Source organism: Peromyscus californicus, unplaced genomic scaffold (assembly GCF_007827085.1).
Source record: "Peromyscus californicus insignis strain IS unplaced genomic scaffold, ASM782708v3 Scaffold_18__1_contigs__length_77618521, whole genome shotgun sequence".
Lineage (NCBI taxonomy): Eukaryota > Metazoa > Chordata > Mammalia > Rodentia > Cricetidae > Peromyscus > Peromyscus californicus.
Genome location: NW_026294480.1, coordinates 980,659 through 1,001,158, shown reverse-complemented (window position 1 = coordinate 1,001,158; position 20,500 = coordinate 980,659). Strand labels below are relative to the sequence as shown.

Sequence of the window (20,500 nt, the reverse complement as noted above, 5' to 3'; positions counted from 1 at the left end):
CAGGAGAGCTGCCTAGCCTGTCCTCCGCCCACCCAGGGCGGGACAGAGGCGGAGCCAGTGCCAGCGGGCGCCCCCGACGGCGGGGGCGGGGCTAGGCGGACCGACCCCGCGACTGGATAAGAGCTTGAGGCTGAGACCGCCAGAGCTGTTAAGCAGGACTGAAGGCTTACAAGGACCTCAGAGCAGGAGGCAGGTAAGGACCAGGGTCGCTCCTTGAACATCCTTGGAGGTGGCGTCTCCATTACCCCTGACATACTCTGACCGTGGATGGCTAGGCGGTGGGGCGACAGGCAGGAACCCCACTCTGGCCCTAGACGGCCCTGCCGCAGTGTGAAATGCAGGAACCAGAGCCATCCAGGTTCTGGGTCCAAGTCGCCAACAGCCAGGGCTTTGGAGAGCAGCTCCTTCCACACAGAACTAAGGGGTGTGTTCTCAGCGCCTGTCCTCAGAGTGTAGGATTCCACAGAACCCAGGCTCAAGACCTTCTTCACAGGAGGTTGCTGTTACTTCCCAGAGAGCATAGCTGTCTTTGGCTGAGGCTGGGCATCCCGGATCCTCAGTGGTGGGTTGATGCCACTTGAGTGGCTGGGATCTGGAGGAAGCACACTCCTTGGGGTTATTTTCACAACATGCCAAAAGCTCCATCTCCTTTCTCCCTCCCTCTACCTTCTCTCTTGTCTTTTCTGTTAGCCAGGGCTGGACTCAGGTGTGGGGAAAGACAGGGAACCTTGGCTCATGAACCACCTGTTTCCTGATCCAGCTGGTGAAGAACGATGTCTTCCCAGGGGCCATTTTGCTCTCTGTGCCCAAACCTCGCCTCTGAGCCATGAGTTGAGGAGTGTAGGGTGTGGCAGACAGGTGCCCCGGTACCTGTGTGCCTGTAACAGAGCAGGGAGCAGAGCCTGGGACCAGGTCCTTTGCCATGCTCCTTGCCCTCTCACAACCAACCTACTCTGGCAGCCCTACCTGCTCCCTGGCAGCTGCAAATCCGTTAGCCCATTTTTGACACGTGTGAGGAATTTGCATTTGGGTTTGTCACCAGGGTAAAGAGGCCACAGAGAAGTGGTGCATAAAATAACTTCTGTCAGGAGTTTTTGTTTAGGGATGCAGAGGAAAGTCACCCCATTAGAGCAGCCACCCAGATGCCGGGCTTCCATCAGTGTGCTTGTCTGAGTTCAGTGGAAACAGGCTGTCACTGGATGTGAGTGCTGTTGCCTCCCTTATATGCCATGGCCCTGGTTCTGCAGAAGCATAGGAGAGGCGTTCTCTGGGAGTGCTGCGAGTGTAGCTCTGTAGTGTGGACTGATTCCTGGTGACCTCTGTCAGCTCAAAGACCTGTGAAGCCATGGTCATGGGCAGGGTGGTTTGTATATATGCTCCTTGGAGATACTGATGACCATTTGTTTTAAACTTTCAGTTACTGTAGCTGATTTTAGTTATATCCATTTTGCTTTTTATTGTATTACTAAGTATAAAGAAAGCTGCACACCCTCACAAAGACTGCAGTGAGTGGAATGCTATTGGCAAGGTGTAAAATTGCCCTCTGGGAATTCTGATAAGTCATGCAGGCAACACCTGGGATTGTTATTAGGAAGCAAATTAGAAACCACGCAAGCCTGCACTAATGGGAATGATGGCTTTGGTGGGAAAGGGAACCACGGCGGTGTGTAGGGGTGTGTCTATTTCTGGTCTCCCTAGCCAGTCTCTCCCATCTCTGTGAACATCCCCCAGCTATCCTTCATTCTGGCCATGGCATCTCAGGTGCTTGGATAACTTCAGGTCTCTGTGCTCAACCCAGGTACCCTGAAGACTTGGCTGCTGAATCTGTGTGTTGTTGTGTGTTTCTTTATGTTGACTGAAGGCCAAGAAGAAGGAAGCAGAGTTCCTTGGGTTCCAGTCTACTCATGAGTAAGAGCAAATGCTCCGTGGGACCAATGTCCTCTGTGGTGGCCCCGGCTAAAGAGCCCAATGCCCTGGGTCCCAGAGAGGTGGAGCTCATCCTGGTCAAAGAGCAGAATGGAGTGCAGCTGACCAACTCCACCCTCATCAATCCACCACAGACACCAGTGGAGGCTCAAGAGCGGGAGACCTGGAGCAAGAAAATTGATTTCCTGCTCTCAGTCATTGGCTTTGCTGTGGACCTGGCCAATGTCTGGCGGTTTCCCTACCTGTGCTACAAAAATGGTGGAGGTGAGTGTTGCCTGGTCTCCTGTGCCTGCTAAGGGTGGGGCCATGTGAGGGGGTTTGGGGAGTGCAGGGGAGGCTATAGAAGCCACGGTACAGTGGGGGCTGTGCTCGTAAGAAATGCTCACAGGGAAGGCTGAGGAGATAACTAAGTAAAGAGCTTCCTGTGTAAGCATGAAGACCTGAGTTTGATCTCCAGAATCCAAATAAAAAAGCAGGGCATGGCAGCAAACACCTGTAGTGCTAGTTAGCACTGGGCAGGTGGAGACAGGTAGAACCCTGAAGATTGATAGCTAACTAGTCTCAGTCTAGCCTACCCAGAGAGCACCAGGCCAATGACAGACACTGTCTTAAAAATCAAGGTGGGCAGCTCCTGAGGAATGACACCCAAGAAGGATGCCTAGCTTCACAGGTATATACAGGAGCATGCACACAACAGGAAATGCTGTCAGTGAGACAACCCTGTCCTCCTGTGGGGTGGTCAGGCTGCTTTACCACCAGCAACACTTTTCAGTCTTCCCAAGCTGGAGATCTCAGAGGAAATCCGACAGCCAAGGAGCGTGGAACCCAGAGAGCGGAAAGGAGAAGGGAGTGGTGGAGGGTTAGGGGCCTGACTTCTCTTTCCACTGGTATTTTCACTTCTGGAAGAAAATTCTAAAGGACCAAAAGAACGTGTTTTAAGACAACTTCAGCAGTGTTTATAGAGTTGTTGGACTTTGTAAAATTCAAAGTTAAACTTAGAAGGGCAGAAGATGATCCTGAACTGAAATATACCCATTTCTTCTACCTCCTCCCTCTTTCCCTCCCTCCCCCCTCTCTCTCTCTCTCTCTCCCTCCCTCCCTCTCTCTCTCTCTCCCTCCTTCTCTCTCTCTCTCTCCCTCCCTCCCTCCCCCCTCTCCCTCTGTCTCTCTCTCCCTCCCTCCCTCTCTCTCTCTCCCTCCCACCCCCTCTCTCCCCCTCCCCCCTCTCTCCCTCCCCCCTCCTTCCCCCTCTCTCCCCCCTCTCCCTCCCCCCCTCTCTCTCATATGTGTGTCTTCTTCCTTCCTTCTCCTCCTTTAAATACAGTTGTGGGAATTGAACCCAGAGCCTTTCGTATGCCATTTACACTCTACCACTGAGTCGCATCCACAGCCCTCTTCATTTTTTTTTTTTTTAGTTTGAGTCAGGACTTCACTGCTTCCTAGGCAGTTCTTGAACTCACTCTGTAGATCAGGCAGGCCTTGAACATATGGTCTTCCTGCCTTTAGCCATTGGAGTACCTGGGATTATGGTCAATGCCACCAAGCCTGGCTCATATAAGAAAGCCCACTTCTTAATCTCAGCGGTAGAGCCATAGCTATGCAGTGGAACTAAACAGACCAAGGTCACCAGAGAGATTCCAGTTGAGCCCAGAGGCCTCTATTTCCATGGCTTGGTCTTCCTGGCTGGCTGCAGGATATGAAGAATTGCTTTGGGAAGGAAGGGCTCAAGTAAAATCCATGAGCATAATTGCTCAATTATGTGCTCTTGAAGGTGAGAGGCCCAAGGCCTTTGCAGCTCCAGTAAGTAACTCAAAGACAGGTGAGAAGACTCCCACCCTCCTCATCAAGACCTGAGGAGAAGGCTGTGGCCAAGCTCTGCCTCACTGTCAGATTGAGGGGAGCAAGGGGACTCCAGGGGTGTGCAGCCTTTGTGGAGTAGAATGTGCAGTTTAAACAGATCAAGCCCTGCATTCTGGCTCCAGGAATCTCCTGGCAGCAGAAGTCTCCAGAGAAGCAGACTCTAAATGTCAGGATTAAGTCACAGATCCCAGGACCACAACTCTCAAGGGGCAAAAGTACAGCTGGGCCTGAAGAGTCCAGCAGTGCTCAGAATAATGCTGAGAAGTGGCTCCGGGCCTTGACTGCCTTGCTTCCGGCTGAGCTCAGGACTTAGGGTGGGTGGACAATCAGAGGCATTGGAGGGAACATGCCCAACAGGGACATAACAAGCAGCTGGCACAGGCAAGGAGGCCTGGTTTACCATCCATCCAGGATATCCCCTTGGGTCCTATGCAGGGAGCCTCCCACTCTAGACAGGAAGCTGGGTGACAAGATCATACTTAAAGGTACAACATCAAGGCTCACATGCAGATAATGAAAGCAACCCCTTTCTGTGGCCCCAAGCTGAAGCTGCTGTCCTGTGCACAGGTGCCTTCCTGGTGCCCTACCTGCTCTTCATGGTTATTGCCGGGATGCCCCTCTTCTACATGGAGCTGGCTCTTGGGCAGTTCAACAGAGAAGGAGCTGCTGGAGTCTGGAAGATCTGCCCTGTCCTGAAAGGTAATGTTCAGGGACATGGCTCCCCAGGAGGCATGGCCACGCCTCTGGGGCTTCAGAATAAGATGATGACATTATGTACAAGTTCTGCTTTCCTAAACTGTATGGACATATGCACATGCTCTTCTAATATGGGTCCTTCCTTAAAGACCATAATGACCAGGAATCTTCTAGAGCATTCTCTTGCTCCCAGACCAGGCTGCCCTACAGCTAAGTGGTGGTAAATTTGTCAGGGTATTAAAATGGTAAGATTTCAAAAAACCTATCTGTCATCTTTCCATCAGTCATCTACTTACTTCTCTATGGTCCATCCAGCAAGCACCTTTTTCATCTATCACCTGTCTATTCATTTATCAATCATCTATCTGTGTGACCATCATCTACCATCTATCTCCATTCATCCCTCATTTATCTATCTACTTATCATCTATACACGTATCTATCTGTTTGCCTATCAATAATCTATTATTCATCTATTACTCTACCTACCCATCTTGCATTTATCAATCACGTATCTATCAATTATCAATATAGTTCAGTGAGAGCCAAAAGTGTTTATACAAGGCTTCAACACTATGAGACAGATGTACTTTACACTGAGCCAGGTGGCCTGCCCAGTGGTTGACACTCCCCCGATGTCACCTTCCTTGGTCCCAGGAGATCCCAGGTAGAGAACAATGTGCCTTCTGCATGGGAGATACTGACAGTGAGAAGACTAAGGACTTCTCCATGTGTTAAAAGCAAATCCTGGGTCCACCCCAGCCCTGTTTACCACCTTTAGACCACCCTTGTTCTGACTCAATGCCATCCCAAGGAGATGGAGTTCCAGGAGACTCCAAGGCTCTTCTTGGAAGAGACCTGGTGAGTTTCCCCTCCAATAGTTGGCATTTGCCAAGAAAATGACTCTTGAAAGACCAGCATTGGATTTTCTCAGAAGTATTTGAGCAGTGACTGCATTGAAGAAAGCAGAGCCCCAGTTCCCAGTGCAGTGTCTGTGGGCCAGTGTTTTACACCCAGGACCAGAAACTGCTGCTCTGGGTAGGAGCAGCAAAAGGCTTCTCACAGCTGTTCAGGCCATGCTCTTCGTGGATATGCTGCTCTTGTGCAGTGGAAATGTGAAATGCAGAGGCTGCTGGGTTTTGAATTTACATCTTGTAAGTGTTGGATAGCATTTTTCTCCAGGCTAAAATGATTTCCTGGATTACACTGAAATGAAACTGTATAAAGAGGGACCTCACCAAAACCTACCTCCATGCACAACTTTAGAGACAGACAAACCCTTTGGGGACACACACTGTCACTGGTGGTCCCCATTGTGATCAAAATGTAGGAGTCAGCACTTAGATGAACTGCACAGGACTGTCTGACACCATCGTTGGATCCTAATGGAGGACCACTGGGGCACCTGGGAACCCTGGGACTCTAGGAGATAATTCTTGTGTTAAAGTGGAGTTTCACTGTCCACTTAGTATATAAACTTTATCGAGTCAAGGTCAGAGGACTCAATCTAAGAGCTATAGATAAAAATGAATGACTCATGTCATGTTCTCCTAGACTCTATCTAGCAGTGCTAATGTGACCCAGGGAGTAGTCACCACGTCTGGGGCTCTGGTGGCTGCTGGGATGAGCTTCAACCAAATATGTCATTGAGGTGGCAGTTGATAACTGAATTGGAGACTTAGCCTGCCTATCCTTGTATAGAGGACAGCTCAAGGGTTGGTGGCCACATGTGGCCATGCAGACTGCAGTGATGCCAGAATTTGATCTGCTGGATTTATTTATATTTTTCTTTTGAGGCTCATGTCCCTTGATTGTGGAGAAGGCCTAAGTCTTCTACAGGATACAACCAATCCTGTGCCTCAGTCCTCACTGGGAGTCACAGGGCTGAAAGGCCAACAGGAAACCAAGAAAGAGGGCAGATTCAGTGCCCAGGACTGTGGCCAGCAGAGGAAAGCTAGTTAGCTCACACAGGGACCTGCTCACAGCACGAAGTTCTCCATCAGTCTCTGGGTATTGGTAATGGTGTACTGCAACAATCCCAGCACTAAGTAACCTGAGGCAGGAGAACTGCAAGCTCTAGGACAGCTCAGGCAGCATAAAATGCTGTCTCAGCTCTTCAGTAAAACCACTAAAGCATTTTTTTATTATTTTGCTGTTTGTAAAGCCTCAATAAACATTTTGAAGAGCATTAAGTACTATGCAATGCTAACAACTTGGCTTGGAGCACAGGGGAACTGAGCAGGCGTCGATACCGATAGCTTTGTAGAGAAAAGGCTATGGCCGTGAGACTAGGTGGGTGAGAGAATCTCAAGACGGTGGGTAGTGAGCAAAGCTCAGTGATCGCTGTCCCTAGGCTGGCTTTCGTACCATTCCAAAGACAAGTCTGTAGGAGGGCCATGCTGGAGCAGAGCAAGGTTGTGGGAAGAGCCCATGGACTCAGGTATGGGGTCTCAGTCAGAGACGTTCTCTGCATCTCCTAACTTAGTCTGGGGAAGCTGCACTCAGAGAGGTCACCTTCCAGCTTTGGCATCTGTATACAGTCATGGAAGTTCCTCTCCCTCTCCCTCTCCCTCTCCCTCTCCCTCTCCCTCTCCCTCTCCCTCTCCCTCTCCCTCTCCCTCTCCCTCTCCCTCTTCCTCTTCCTCTCTCTGTCTCTCTCATACATACACACACACCACCTTGAATTGTTCAAAATCACACCAGCTACAATCCCTAGAGGGTCTTTCCTGCTTGTTTTCCTGGCCCCCTTGGACCACATGCCTTCTCTTTCCTTCTCTATCTTTTCGAAGTCTAGTTAAGAAAATTATCTGTATTTTCATTGCTCATAAGTTGAAGCTCCACATGGACAATGAAGATAACAGTTAAAATGTATAATTAAAAAACTGAAGTATGATCTTGTCACCCAGCTCTCCTGTCCATCTACCTGTTCCCAACTAGGCGAGCAGCTCTACTTCAAAAGCCAGATAGCCAGATAGTCCAAGGTAAGACCAGAAAGTGAAGCCCAAAGTGAGGGACAGTGAAGTCCAAAGTGAGCCACTGTGAAGTCCAAGGTGAGGGCCAGAAAGTGAAGTCCTAGGCAAAGGACATAAAAGTTGAAGGTAAGGTACAGGTACAGTGAAGTCCAAAGTCAGGGCCAGCTATCATTTGAGGCCATGAGTAAGTATAGCTTTAGCTTTGAGGGTGGGCACAGAAGCTGAAATGATCTTCAGCATCTGAAGACAACACCACAAGGTATCTGATAGAAGGGTTCTTAAATCTATTTCTCTGTCCCCTGTCACCTTTCTCCATATTTGTTTCTGTTGTGAGTAAATGAATAATGTACACACACACACACACACACACACACACACACACACGGTGGTGGGGGGGAGAGAGAGAGAGAGAGAGAGAGAGAGAGAGAGAGAGAGAGAGAACAAAAACTATAGTCACCAAAAAACACCCTGATTGATGAGAACACTCTCCTGTCTTGATTTCAGCTGGATAACTTTTGCAGCCTGTGCTTATGATAAGGGAGGGACAGCCAGTGGAGCTGTAGTTATAGTATATGCTGTATGGTAACAGCATCACAAGACTGTTCTTTTTGTTGGGGTGTGTGTGTGTGTGTTTATGACTGGGTCTATATTCTATATCCCATGTTGCATGTGACCTCAAACTCAGGGTGATCATTGTGTCTCAATCTCCTCAATGCTAGGATTTAAGATATATTCCACTATACTCAGCTGTAAGAATATTCTGTGGCAAACAAAAAAAGGTATGTGTAGTTTCTAAAGGCTGTGTCTTATGGGACATAAAGGAAGAAGCCACACTACAATAAAGTAGTGTTGTCAGGTTGGTGATGGGCTACACTTCAGCACCTGGGGCTCTGTATTTTTGTGAGCAGAGCTCAGAGTGGCCAACTGAATAGTCAGCTTCTGCACCTGCCTACCTAAGGAGACAGTTTTCATTCCCCAGCAGTTGGAACAGCTGAACAGACACACATGGGAGCAGGGCAGGGGGGGGGGGACTCTCTTGCAAGCTCCTGTGCCCTGGGAGCCACATCAGTCGGTGGCAGAGTTTACTCCATTGTGAAGGAAGGTGTTCTTGTCACTGTCCTGTAAAACCAGATGGAACACTCATATCACACACAACAGTGGTCCCCAAAGGACGGGAGGCATGGTCAGCTCCTTCTTCAGACACTGCACTTATATTCTAACATAGTACATAATCAAAGGGGTTTTTGGTTTGTTTGGTTGGTTGGGTTTTGTTGTTGTTGTTGTTGTTGTTGTTTTGAGTTCCTAAAGTCTCAAGCTAAGGACTTCAGATACCAAGTTTTAACCTTAAAAAGTTTCAAATGGGGCATTCACCATTAGCCATCTTTCAGGGAAAACTTTCAGCTATGCAATTTGGGAAAATGTGGATTCTGACAACATGGCTTCTTGGCAACATGGCTGACAAACAGCATGGCTTCCCAAAATGGCGCCTGATGAGTTCACTGTAAATCAAAACCTTCTTCCTAAGGATCTTAGTGCATGGAATTGCAATGTGGGGTTGTTTGATCTTGATTAATTCTATATAGGAGAAGGCTTTATGAGGGAAACAGTTTGAATTTTACTATTTCTACTTTAATTATTCTGTATGGCTGTGGGTAACGCTGGATGGTCTAGTGTACCTATGGCTGACCCTTATGGCTACCTGAATGTTTATAGGGTAGTCTCAGATACTCTTTGATGGCCTTTGATGACCCCTCTGGCTCTCTATGTCTCTCTGAGACATATTGATATCTCTAGAAGAGACAGATGATTTTAAAAGTGTCAATTCCTTCTCTGTAATCACAGAGTGAGGTGTGGTACCCACCCTTCCTGTGTGTGTTAAGGTGTTGTGGAATGCAAAGGATGTCTGTGCACCAACTCAGAGTGAGTAGATGATGGGAAGGGACACCATGCTGATGGCGGCTCTACTGTCGTCACCAGGTGTGGGCTTCACCGTCATCCTCATTTCTTTCTACGTGGGCTTCTTCTACAACGTCATCATCGCCTGGGCACTGCACTACTTCTTCTCCTCCTTTACCATGGACCTCCCTTGGATCCACTGCAACAACACCTGGAACAGCCCCAACTGCTCCGACGCCCATGCCAGCAACTCTAGTGATGGCCTGGGCCTCAATGACACCTTCGGGACCACGCCTGCTGCTGAGTACTTTGAGTAAGTGAGTGGTCAGTTCGTCCTGTCAGCCTGGAGAATGGAGAGTTGGCAGGTCTGGGAACTCAGGGGCAGCACTGAGGATATCCCACACACCTTGTTGTTCTCAAAACCATGCTGAACCAGTCCCTTCCCTTGTCCAGAGTTGCTGAGTCCTGTTCCTTACGCAGTATATTTCTGAATTGCAAGGGATGGTCTTAAACATCCTTATCCAGCCTCTATTGATGGGGGCCTTGGGAGGGATGGACCCTGGACTGTTGCCCACTTGTTCCATTCTGCATCTATAGTGAGGTGGGAGGAAACTGCCCAAGACACTGCATCACTGCTTAGAAGGAAAGGGAGCTCCGGCTTTGGGCTTCCGGGGCACAGGGCACAGAACAACCAAGTTCTCTGTTAGCTCCAGAAAGGGCCTCTGTGAGCATCACTGCCTGGGTACCTCAGCCTCACAGGCAAGCTGCTGGCAGGATGCAAGGGCTGTCCCCTTGCCATGATGTTTTCGCTTTTATAAAATTTCTACTTACTTCACTGTATCCCTTTTCCATGCATGGTGCTAGCCTTCCTTCCCCAACCCTGGGACATTCTCATCTCCAGCAAGCCTTCCTGGTTTTCTGTCTCCTTGCCAGACCATCTCCTTGCTAGGCCTACCTTTCATAGTCTACCTGTAGGCTAGTACCCCTCCTGGAGTTTTTCTTGATTCTTTCTGTCTCCCATTATCTCTTCTATACCCTTTATCACTAGGTTGTCTAGCCTGGAAGGGCTGTGACACCCAGCCAACAGTCCCACTATTGACCTTGCTTGAAGTCTAGGCATGTGTAAGTTCACTCATATGTGTGTGCACATCTCTGCACATCTGTGCTTTCGTGTATATGTATGCACACATATGTGTCTGTGTGTGAATGTGGATTCTCACCATTAAGAGTCACACTGCCATAGGCAATGTTTTCCCCTGTATGATTTTCAAGATGGCAGCTATGAAGATGTAAATCTACAGATGTGAGAAGGAGTCTGACTCTGGGGTTGTCCTGCCTCTCTTGGGACACTGCTGGTGCTGGCTGTCCCACTCTGACTGAAGCAGAGTCTGCTGAAGTGTGGCTTCTGTGACAGACATAAGCAAAGGGCATTAGAAGCAATCACTGTCAAGGTCAGGGTTTTCCCATGGACACTGGTGTTCTTTGTAGGACTGAACTCTCACTGACCTGTTTGAACATGTCTTACTACTCATGTTTAAATGTAGAAGAGCTCACTTACCACTTAACAGAAGCAGTAGCTGAGCCGATGTCTGTAACTTAACACTCAACTGGCTGAAGCAGGAGGACTGCAAGTTTAAGGCCTGGACTACAGAGGAGAATCAAAAGCTTAGCTGAAGGGGCTTTGGCCAATAGGAATGAAATCATTTCTGCTCCAACTGCAAGCAGGTTCATTTGTGAAACAAAGTGTTCCACCTTTAAAGTTTTAAAAGTGGTGCTCACTAGAGCCACCGAGACTCTGAGGAGGTGAAGGAATGAAGCACTGCCCTGAATGTTTAGATAGTTTTTTTTCCCTAGGGCAAGCAAACAAGATATAATGGCATTGATCAAAGAATGCTTCCACCATCTGTCAAGTAGATTTTGGCACATTCTATGGCCTGTCCACTGCTACAGCTCCCTTACTGAGTACTCCCAGGGGAAAAAGCCCCCAACCTTACAAACACTTGTCATGTGTTCCCATCCATGGGACAAGTGTCAAGCCAAAGTAGAGGGACCAGCAGGGATGTGAGAGAACCAGTGCCTGAGGACACCAGCTGCAGAGTTACACTTTGGGGATCCATCAATTCCACTAAAGGAAGCTAAGAGCCAAGCTCGAGCTTGAGTCTGGGTTAGCTTATCACACAAAGAAAGAGTGACTATGTTTGTGAGCTCATGTGTCTCTCACAACTGCCAGGTGGATTGCAATGTGGTTTAGAACACTTGGAAAGAGCAGAGATGTCAGAGTGGGTGAGGGGCCTGGAGAACTGCCTGATTTATCCTTGGAAGATGTGGGAAGCACTGATTCCTCTGTGTGATTTTCAGATAAGAAAATCAGAGGGCACGTGTACATTAGTCTAGGGATTTTTGACAAGGAATGATGGAGGAAAGAATGTTATCTTTTTAAAATCAACAGTGGAAGTCTGGAAAGAGAGGCCACAGAGCAGAGGTGTCCAACCCTGTGCTCCATGAAGACCTGTAGCCCTGGCCGGACACTGAGCTATTGCTAAAGGTGACTAGGACAGAGATGGGAACAAGAAGAGAATTACATTGCCCTATGAAGTGTGTAAAAACCAAGCTAATGGTTGACAGGAAAGCTCTGTCCTCTAACACAGGCATCCATGAGTAGCAGTTCCAACCTTCCTGTATGTGTGTGATGCTACATCATGGATTTGACAACTAAGATGTCAGCAGGAACAGGTGTGCGAAAGAGTAGTATCAAGCATGTCTGCTGCATCCTTGGAGAGTAGCAACCTGGTCTTGGTGGGACACCAAACACTGGTCGTGTCACCCCCAGGCTCTGACTCCACAGGGATAGCACAGCTATCCAGACATGAGGTATGCTCCCCAGACATGGCCAGTCTTGTATGCAAAACTGGTTCCTGTGCCTGCAACCAGCTTGGTCAGCCCATGTCCACCACAGCCAACAATGAAAGAGATGCCATGGAGACTGACCACAGAAGGCCCCATGTCCCAGTCAGCCATCTCTTCCAGCAGCTTCCCTCTTGGGAAGCAACACTAGGTAAAAACGATAGAAACTACTCCTGGAGGAAGGTGACAAGAAGTGTTCTCGATGGGAATATGGAGTCTAGAGAGTGTCAACTGGCTAACTCAACATTACTTTTATTTTAGTGACATTTAAATCCATTTATCTCTTTTTTAAAGGTTCTGGGTCTTTAACTTGGACCCTTGTACATGCTAGACAAGGAATCTACCACAAAGTTACATTCTGTGCTGGGTAGTTTTATGTCAACTTGATGCAAGCTAAAGTCATCTGAAAGGAGGGAACCTCAATTAAGAAAATGCTTCCATAAGATGGGGCTGTAAACAAGCCTGTAGGACATTTTCTTAAGATTGATGGGGGAGACAAAGCCCATAGTAATGGTGCCGTATCTAGGCTGGTGGTCCTGGGTTCTATAAGAAAGCAGGCTGAGCAAGCCTTGGAGAGCAAGCCAGCAAGCATCACCCCTCCATCAGCTCCTGTCTCTAGGTTCCTTCCTCACTTGAGTTCTGGTCCTGACTTCCTTCAATGATGAACAGTGATGTGGAAGAGTAAACCGAATAAACCTTTCCTCCTCAAACTTGCTGTGGTCATGGTATTTCATCACAGCAATAGAAACCCTAACTAAGACACATCCTTTTTATTGTTTATTTAAAATCAGGGTCTTACTATGCAGCCCATACATACTACCTGATCCTTCTGCTTCTACCTCCTAGTGCTGGGATTACAGGAGTGAGCCCTTTTATAGGACTACACATTTCTCCCTGCATGTCTGTTCCCTTACTCCTTCTGTCCTGCCATTTCTCCAGTGTCCATTCTTAATAGACATGCATAAACAACTGGCTCCTAGCAGACACTGTAAGTTTGGTACTGTCATGCTCATGGTTGTGATAAGAAATTATGAATATACTCAATAGACATGAAGCATAGGCCAGGGAAGTGCATATGATCTCCCAACAAGCCCATGTGACTGTAGCCACTTAAGACTTCCTGACTTCCATAAATACTCAGTACCACTTCCACCTATTTTCTAATACAAATTATCAGAAAGTTAGATTTAAAGCCAGAAATGTGCCTCTAATGGACTGCTGTAGCTGCATCTCACTGTTTGATTTTTAATTTTAGTTCAGTTTAGAGTGTCCCACAATCTCTGTGGTAATTTCTACTTTTATAATGGAATATTTTAAAAAGATACTTGTTTTTTTAACTTTGAAATACTTGGGTTGTCTAGGTATGTTTTATCAGTTTCTAATTTAATTGTCTTGACAGCATGTTTTATAAGTTTTACTTATAGAATTTAGTGCTAATACATACTGAAATGTGCCTTGCAGCCTATGATATGGTCTCTGTCAGTTCTGCATGCATTCCAGCCAGGCTGCATGGTACATGCTTGTGGTTTCAGAACTTGGGGGTCTAAGGTGGTAAGGTCACTTGAGCCCAAGAGTTTGAGACTAGTCTAGGCAACATAGAGCATTACATGTTGTTCATGTTAAGATTGTTGTCTGGGTCTTAATTTATTTAGTGATTTTTCTGTTTACTTGCTGAATCAGTTACTGAGAATAGGATTTGAAATCACAATTATAATTGTCATTTTGTCTGTCGTTATACCATCAATGGTTGTTGCTTCATCTGAAGCTCTGGTCTTTGTTTTAGTACATTTGTTTGTCTGTTTGTTTGTGTGCGTGTGTGCGTGCGTGCGTGCGTGTGTGTGTGTGTGTGTGTGTGTGTGTGTGTGTGTATATGTGTGTGTGTGTGCTTGAGTATACACTTGAGACTGTTTACAACAGTGTGGTCTACATGTGAAGGTCAGAGGACAACTTGCAGGAGTCAGTTCTCTCCTTGGTGATATGAATCTTTACTCACTGAGCTCTCTCACTGGACCTGGTGATTGGGTGTCTTGAAGTGCACATGTTCCCGAATATTAAGCCTTCATTCTGCCCCTTTTACCATCAGGAAATGTCCCTTTTGGTCATATGCCTCCTTGTGAAGTTCACTGTGTCTAGTTATAAATATGTCTGCCCCTTTTAATAGTCAGCCTGATACATCTTTTTTATCCTTTTGAGTCTGACTTCAATGTGTCACATTTGAAGTGATTGACTGGGAGGCAGCATTGAGTTGGTTCTTTCATTTGTCTCCAGCATAACGATCTGTCTTCTAACCGGAATTTTTCTTCAATATGGGTGAGTTCAAGGCCTCTCTCTTGGTGTTTTCTCTATTTGTCTCACTTCTTTGTTTATTGTTTTCCCTCTCTTCTTTTATCTGACTCCGTCTTAGGTTTATTTGCACTATTGGGTGATAAACTGTAGGTATTCCACCTTTAGTGGATAACATTAACACCATGGGCCTTGACTTACCTCCTCCCAGGGGCTTCACCCCACTCCCTACACCCTTCAGAGCCCACTGTATTCCCCTCACCTTCCCCACATCTTTGGTGTGATGTCAGCACAGGTCTTCCAAGTTGTAGCCAACACAATGCATTGCATTTGCTTTAAATAATTATTCTTAAATGAATTTGATAGCCAAAGACATGAGATTTACTCTCTCATCAGCCTTCCTGGCGTCTCCAGGGCTTCACAAAGAAGTTTCCATTTGGTTCCCTTTTCCTTTGGTCTGAAGAATCACCTTTAAGAGTTCTGACAGTGTAGATTTTCTGGCAAGTAATTCTCCCACTCTGGGCTTTTCTATATTTGTGGGGAGAGTTGTTATAGTAAACCGTACATGACTAACCACTTTTAACATACAGTTCCACAGCAAAAAACACCTTCACACTATTGTGCAGCCATCACAACTGTCCACCATCTCGTCCAACTGGAACCCTGTCCCAGGTAAACTCCATCCTCCCTCAAACCCAGCAGCCACCTTTCTGCTTCCTGTCTCCTTAAATCTGACTCCCCCAGGGACCTTTCCTGAGTGTAAATACAATGTTCTTTCCCTTTGAATCTGGTTTAGTTTACTTAGCATGTGCTTTTAAGCCCATCATCACTAGAATTACACTCCTTTGTGATGGAAGCCACAGTTTGCTTCTCTGTTCTTCTTCTGATGCACACACGTGTGGCTGATGCACACACGGATGGCCTGCACTTTATGGCTATTGTAAATAGTGATGCTGTGAACATGGGTGCACTTATGGACTGTGAGTCCATGTCCCTTTCAAATTCTTTTAAAGTTTTTGCTCCTTCTTGTTTGTATTATATGAAGTGATAGGTTTCATTATAACATTTGCATACACATCTATAATGTATTTTGGTCATATTCACCCCTCTGTTATCTTATGCCTATTTTCTTTGAGCATGAAAGTTTTTAAACTTGATGACATCAAATTTTGTCTATTTTTTTCTTTATGTCATATCAAAGAATCCACTGACTTACCCCAGGCTTTCTTCCCAGGTTTGAGTTTCAGTTTTGACTTTAGCTCTTTTATCCACTCTGAGCTAATTTTTTATATGATGTGGAGTTTTCAGCTGTTTTTTTCTCATATTTTTTTCTCCTTCATAAGCCAATTAAAAGAGCCATGCTAACAGTGAAAAACAGAAAAAAAAAAGAGGTTTATTCAATGGGGTCACATTGAGAAGAGGGACAAAGCATTTTGGCTACATCCCCACCAAGTCCATCTTTGGGGATCCCAGTATGAGGATAAGGTTTAAGTAGGAGCCAGACTTAAATGCATAACTAAGCAGTCAGTCATGGTGTGGCCCTACCAACACTAACCCATTGTCGTCTCTTCTGTAAGGTGGTCTAGCAAGTTGTAAATCTCTCTTCAGAAAGAAGTAATCCCCTCTGTCTGGCCCAGACTCTGGGCTTCCTCTTCTACCAGCATGACATTCATGAGGGACTCCAGTTTCTTGGGGTCCGTTGTTTCAATAACCTAATGGCCAAAGGAGAGGGACACAAGTGTCTTTAGAACATCTTCATCCCTTCCAGGCCAGCTACATATTTCCACTTTTGATCTTAATGATTCAGTATAAAGTAGACTACCTATGTCTGTGTGAAACAAATATAAACTAAGAACCAAGGTCAGAACACACTGAGTTAATGTCAGGATGCTGTCCTGAAGAAGCACATTTCTGCGACTGTTGGCTTTACACTGCTCTTGGAAAGACTAGCACAGACAATTCTGTCTTGTTGGCTTGTGACAAGGTCTTGCCACAAAGGCTAGTTTCTCCTGAAACTCATGGTCCACCTGCTGCACCTTCCTGAGTACTGAGATTACAGGGACTAGGAGGTTTTGCCATGCAGCAAGGAGACCAGCCATTTTTATTAGATAGTTGACTTGGTGGGTTTTATGCCACGATAGTATTTGGCGTTTGTCTTCCTTTACGAACATGAGATCTGCTCTGGAAAGTCAGGTGGGTGGGTGCAATGTGGTCTTTCTGCAGCTTCAAACTTTGTGATTATGGCTCTAGGAGTTTCCCTTGAAGGATAGTTTATCCTCTGTGCTCTGGTGGCTTTGTGTGACCACTAAGTCCTCTCCTCCGGCTAGCGAACAACCCTTAGCCCTAAATGAGCTGTGATAACGTCAGCTCTCACTCCAATGGATGCTCCTCCTGGTCTCAGTTTCCTGCAGGCTGCACCCTGGTGTTCAGTGAGGACTTCATGTCCTTGCAGGCAGCTTTGTGGAGGTCCTTCTTAGAAAGGCCCTTCTTTCCAAGACTCTGCCCTGCAGTGTGCAGTTTCTTGGGGTCTCTGAGCTCCAGTCCATTCCTTGTACTCAGTGAGACTCAGAACTGATCTCAGAACCCTGTCCCACCCTCTAGGGGTAAGGACTCCTGCAGGTGGAAGTGGGCACTGGCTGGATTCATCCCCATATACCCTTCTCCCAAGTCATAGTCCTAGATTACCTCCAGTCCAGTGTCTGGGCCCCTTTCAGAAGGCTAGGGTCTAGGCTATCCACATGACCTCACTCCTCCTTTTAGCACACCCCTGTGGGTGATACTGAAGTCTTGCCTCATCCATCTATTATAACATGCTCCCATGGGCAGAGCTGAGGTCTGGAGGTAGGAATCTGGGTCCAGACCCCAGCTCTGCCATTTGTTGGCGGAGTTTTGAGGGGCTTCTCTGTGCCTTGGTTCTTCTATCTATAAAGTGGAGAGAAGAGGCAGTAATTCAGGGAGACTGTACTTGACGCCCTCAGTACAGATTCCTGTTGAGGCAAAAGACTCACAGCTGTGAGCTCAGCTTCAAGGAGAACACAACACAACGCACTGTGAAATCCTCCTCCATGAAGGTGAGGATGCCAGGCTAACCATGTCTGTCCCTCCACACCACACAGCTCCAGAAATTTCTACCCATCTGCCCCAATCACCTTACTTGTTGACTGCAGGCCTCGCTGTCAGGAGCATTGTCCCTGCTGTGCAGTGTGGGGCTTTCTGTGGCCATTGGTGTGGCTGGTTCCCACGCTGTGGCTGGTGCATAGTATGGGGGGGTGGTTTGCTGGACTTTCCTCTAAATAGTTCATGAGATCTTGTGTGTGTGTGTGTGTATGTGTATGTGTATGCCATAAATTTGTGTGTGCACAGTGTATGTGCATGTTTGTGTGGGTGTGTACACATGTACTTTGTAGGTGCATATGCATGCATGTGTTTATGTGGATATGAACATGTGCTCAATGTAGATGTGCATGCATGTGTGAATACATGCAACATTCATGTATGAGTATGTCTATGTTGAGGACAGAAGTCAATTCTGGCTGTCTTCTCTAATCACTTTCCACTTTTCCATGTGCCTATGTGTTGTATGTACATATTCATGTGGTTGCATGTACATGTGTGTGTGCATACATGTCTGGAGTTCAGAGACTGACATCAGGTATCTTTCTCAGTCACTCTTCACTTTATCATTCTGAGACAGTGTCTCTTACTGAACCTGGAGCTCATCAATTTGACTTAGTTAGAAGCCAATGAGCTCCAGGGATTCTCCAGTCCCCTGCATCCCACCCTATGCGGTTATAGCTATACACCAGCAGACCTGGGGGTTCAAACTCAGTTCCTAATGCTTACACAGTTACAGGTACATTACCTACTTACCATCTCCCCAGCTTCCAGACCATGGGACCTTAAATGTTCTGGAGCAACGAGGACTGTTATTACAGAATGAAACCAAAGCAGTGTAGTCCAACTTAGGTCAATAATGACTTAGCAGGTGACTGGAAAAGTCATGTGACCATAATCTCCCTGAGTGCCACCTCCTTCCTTTGGGAGGAGATGCACAGTTATGGCATGTAGGGTTGTCTGCCCACCCTCGCCCCCCATCCCTTGCCCCTGGCTCTTTGTACACCACCCTCCAGGCAAAGAGAGTAAATGGTCCTAAGGTTTGGCTAAGACCTGTGCTGTGAGACACAAGGCTCTGGAGTGAAATTGGGGCATGGAGAAGGACACAATAAACTCTATGGATCTAAGACTTGGTAGTGTTATCCTGAAATTTTTCTCTTGTTGGTAAGAAGCTCTAAGAAATGAGGTCCCACTGGGACAGCAAAGCAAGGAGCATTGGACAGCAGCCCAGGGCAGGGGCAGGGGCCTTAACAATCCTCGCTGCCAAGATAGGGCCAGTAACTCTACCAGGAGGTACACTAGCCTGTCTCATAGTGTCTCATTAGCTTTAGGTAATTCACACTGCATACCCATATGCTAAGAGCTTGCACAGTATCTACGGTAGACAGGATCCTAAGCAAGTCACTTATACTCTATAAGAAGAGAATGTTGGTACTCTGACCATACTGGGACCCCTGTCTGGGGACCCTGGCCCTAACTACTACTAGAGTTTGAGGTGAGAGCTGAGATGGATTTTCAGTGCTGCACTATCCCTGCTGACAATGACTAGCACCACCCCCGTTGTGGTTTCTAGACTATGAGGATCAGAGTTCTCCAACTTGGTGCCATGATTCCTGTTTTTGTGAAAATCTCCAGAAAGCTGGGGTGGGTTGTGTTGCATTGTAAGGCTGGGCATTAAATGTCTGAGAAACCTCATCTGACCCACAAACTGGGCTGTGGTGGCTCCTTTCATGACACGTTCCTCCACTTTCTCTGGCAGAGGCACCATTAGGACAGGCTGGGCTCAAAGCCCTGTCTGTGAAGGTGATGCAGCCACTTCCATATTGCCAGGTTCATTGGGAGCAAGTGTACCTTTTTCTCTTGTACATATTCTCTTTAGGATGCCTCCCTCAAAGATGAGTGCAGTCATGCATGCCCCCCCCCCCCCCATCAGATCATTCCTCAGGGAGCCTCCTTAAAGTGGCAGGAACCGTGTGAGCAAAGATGAGAGAAGTCGATACAGAATGCCCAGGAACCTGCATGTGCAGCTTTACTGCTCAGAACTCTCCTGGTTTTACCCCTGAAAAGGATTCTGGGACTGTTGCAAGATAGCAGTGCATGGTGGCTTCATTCAATAACTTCTCCTGGTTTCTAGGTCTCCATTTTCCTGTACGCCCAAACTTCTCATTCCCTCCCAACTCCAAAAATCTTATCTGTTGGCAGAGAAGGATGTATTGACCTCCTGCGGGTTTCCTGGCAAGACATCCAGCTTCTCTCTCTGTCCATCTTAAGGCAGTTCTGTGACTCAGAGGACAGCCTTGGGTCTTTCATAGCAGGAAGGGGTATTTCTAGTCAGATCATACCAGGTACTTTCCATATGACAAAGATGAGGAGAATAGAGACTAACTCAGCTGTCCCACTCCAGTCCTGGGAGACAACTGCTCCCCCCAGAATCATCTGTTGCCTCTCCTCCAGGCGTGGCGTGCTGCACCTCCACCAGAGCCGTGGTATTGATGACCTGGGCCCTCCACGATGGCAGCTCACAGCCTGCCTGGTGCTGGTCATTGTCTTGCTCTACTTCAGCCTGTGGAAGGGAGTAAAGACCTCAGGAAAGGTGAGGTGGTAGTCAACAGGACCTGAGAACACATGGCGATGGGTGGGGGAGTGGAGGAGGGAGTAAACATATGGCCATGGTTTGTGAGCAGATATATGGTCACAGTTAGACACATGGACATGTGGCTATGGTTGCATGGGTGTACACTTGGCCATGGTTGGCAAGTGGCCATGTGGCCATGTTGAGTAGGTTAACATATGACCATGGTTAATGAGTGGCATATGGCTGTGGTTGGTGGATGGACATGTAATGGTGG

General features: G+C 47.2%; 1 protein-coding gene across 3 annotated transcripts in view; it reads left to right on the top strand.

The window, feature by feature from the left end:
• Positions 1-84: 84 nt before the first annotated feature.
• The window catches only part of Slc6a3 (solute carrier family 6 member 3), a 40,052-nt gene continuing 19,636 nt past the window's right edge, over positions 85-20,500 (top strand). Inside the window, exons 1-5 of one of the 3 annotated variants that reach the window (XM_052742916.1) lie at positions 85-193; positions 1,862-2,190; positions 4,330-4,485; positions 9,432-9,663; positions 20,106-20,244. In XM_052742916.1, the coding sequence (XP_052598876.1) occupies positions 1,905-2,190; positions 4,330-4,485; positions 9,432-9,663; positions 20,106-20,244 (813 nt within the window). In that variant the 5' untranslated portion in view covers positions 85-193; positions 1,862-1,904. Of the gene's footprint in view, positions 194-1,176; positions 1,202-1,861; positions 2,191-4,329; positions 4,486-9,431; positions 9,664-20,105; positions 20,245-20,500 lie in introns of those variants that run through there. The other 2 variants (XM_052742915.1, XM_052742914.1) reach the window with 2 other exon arrangements.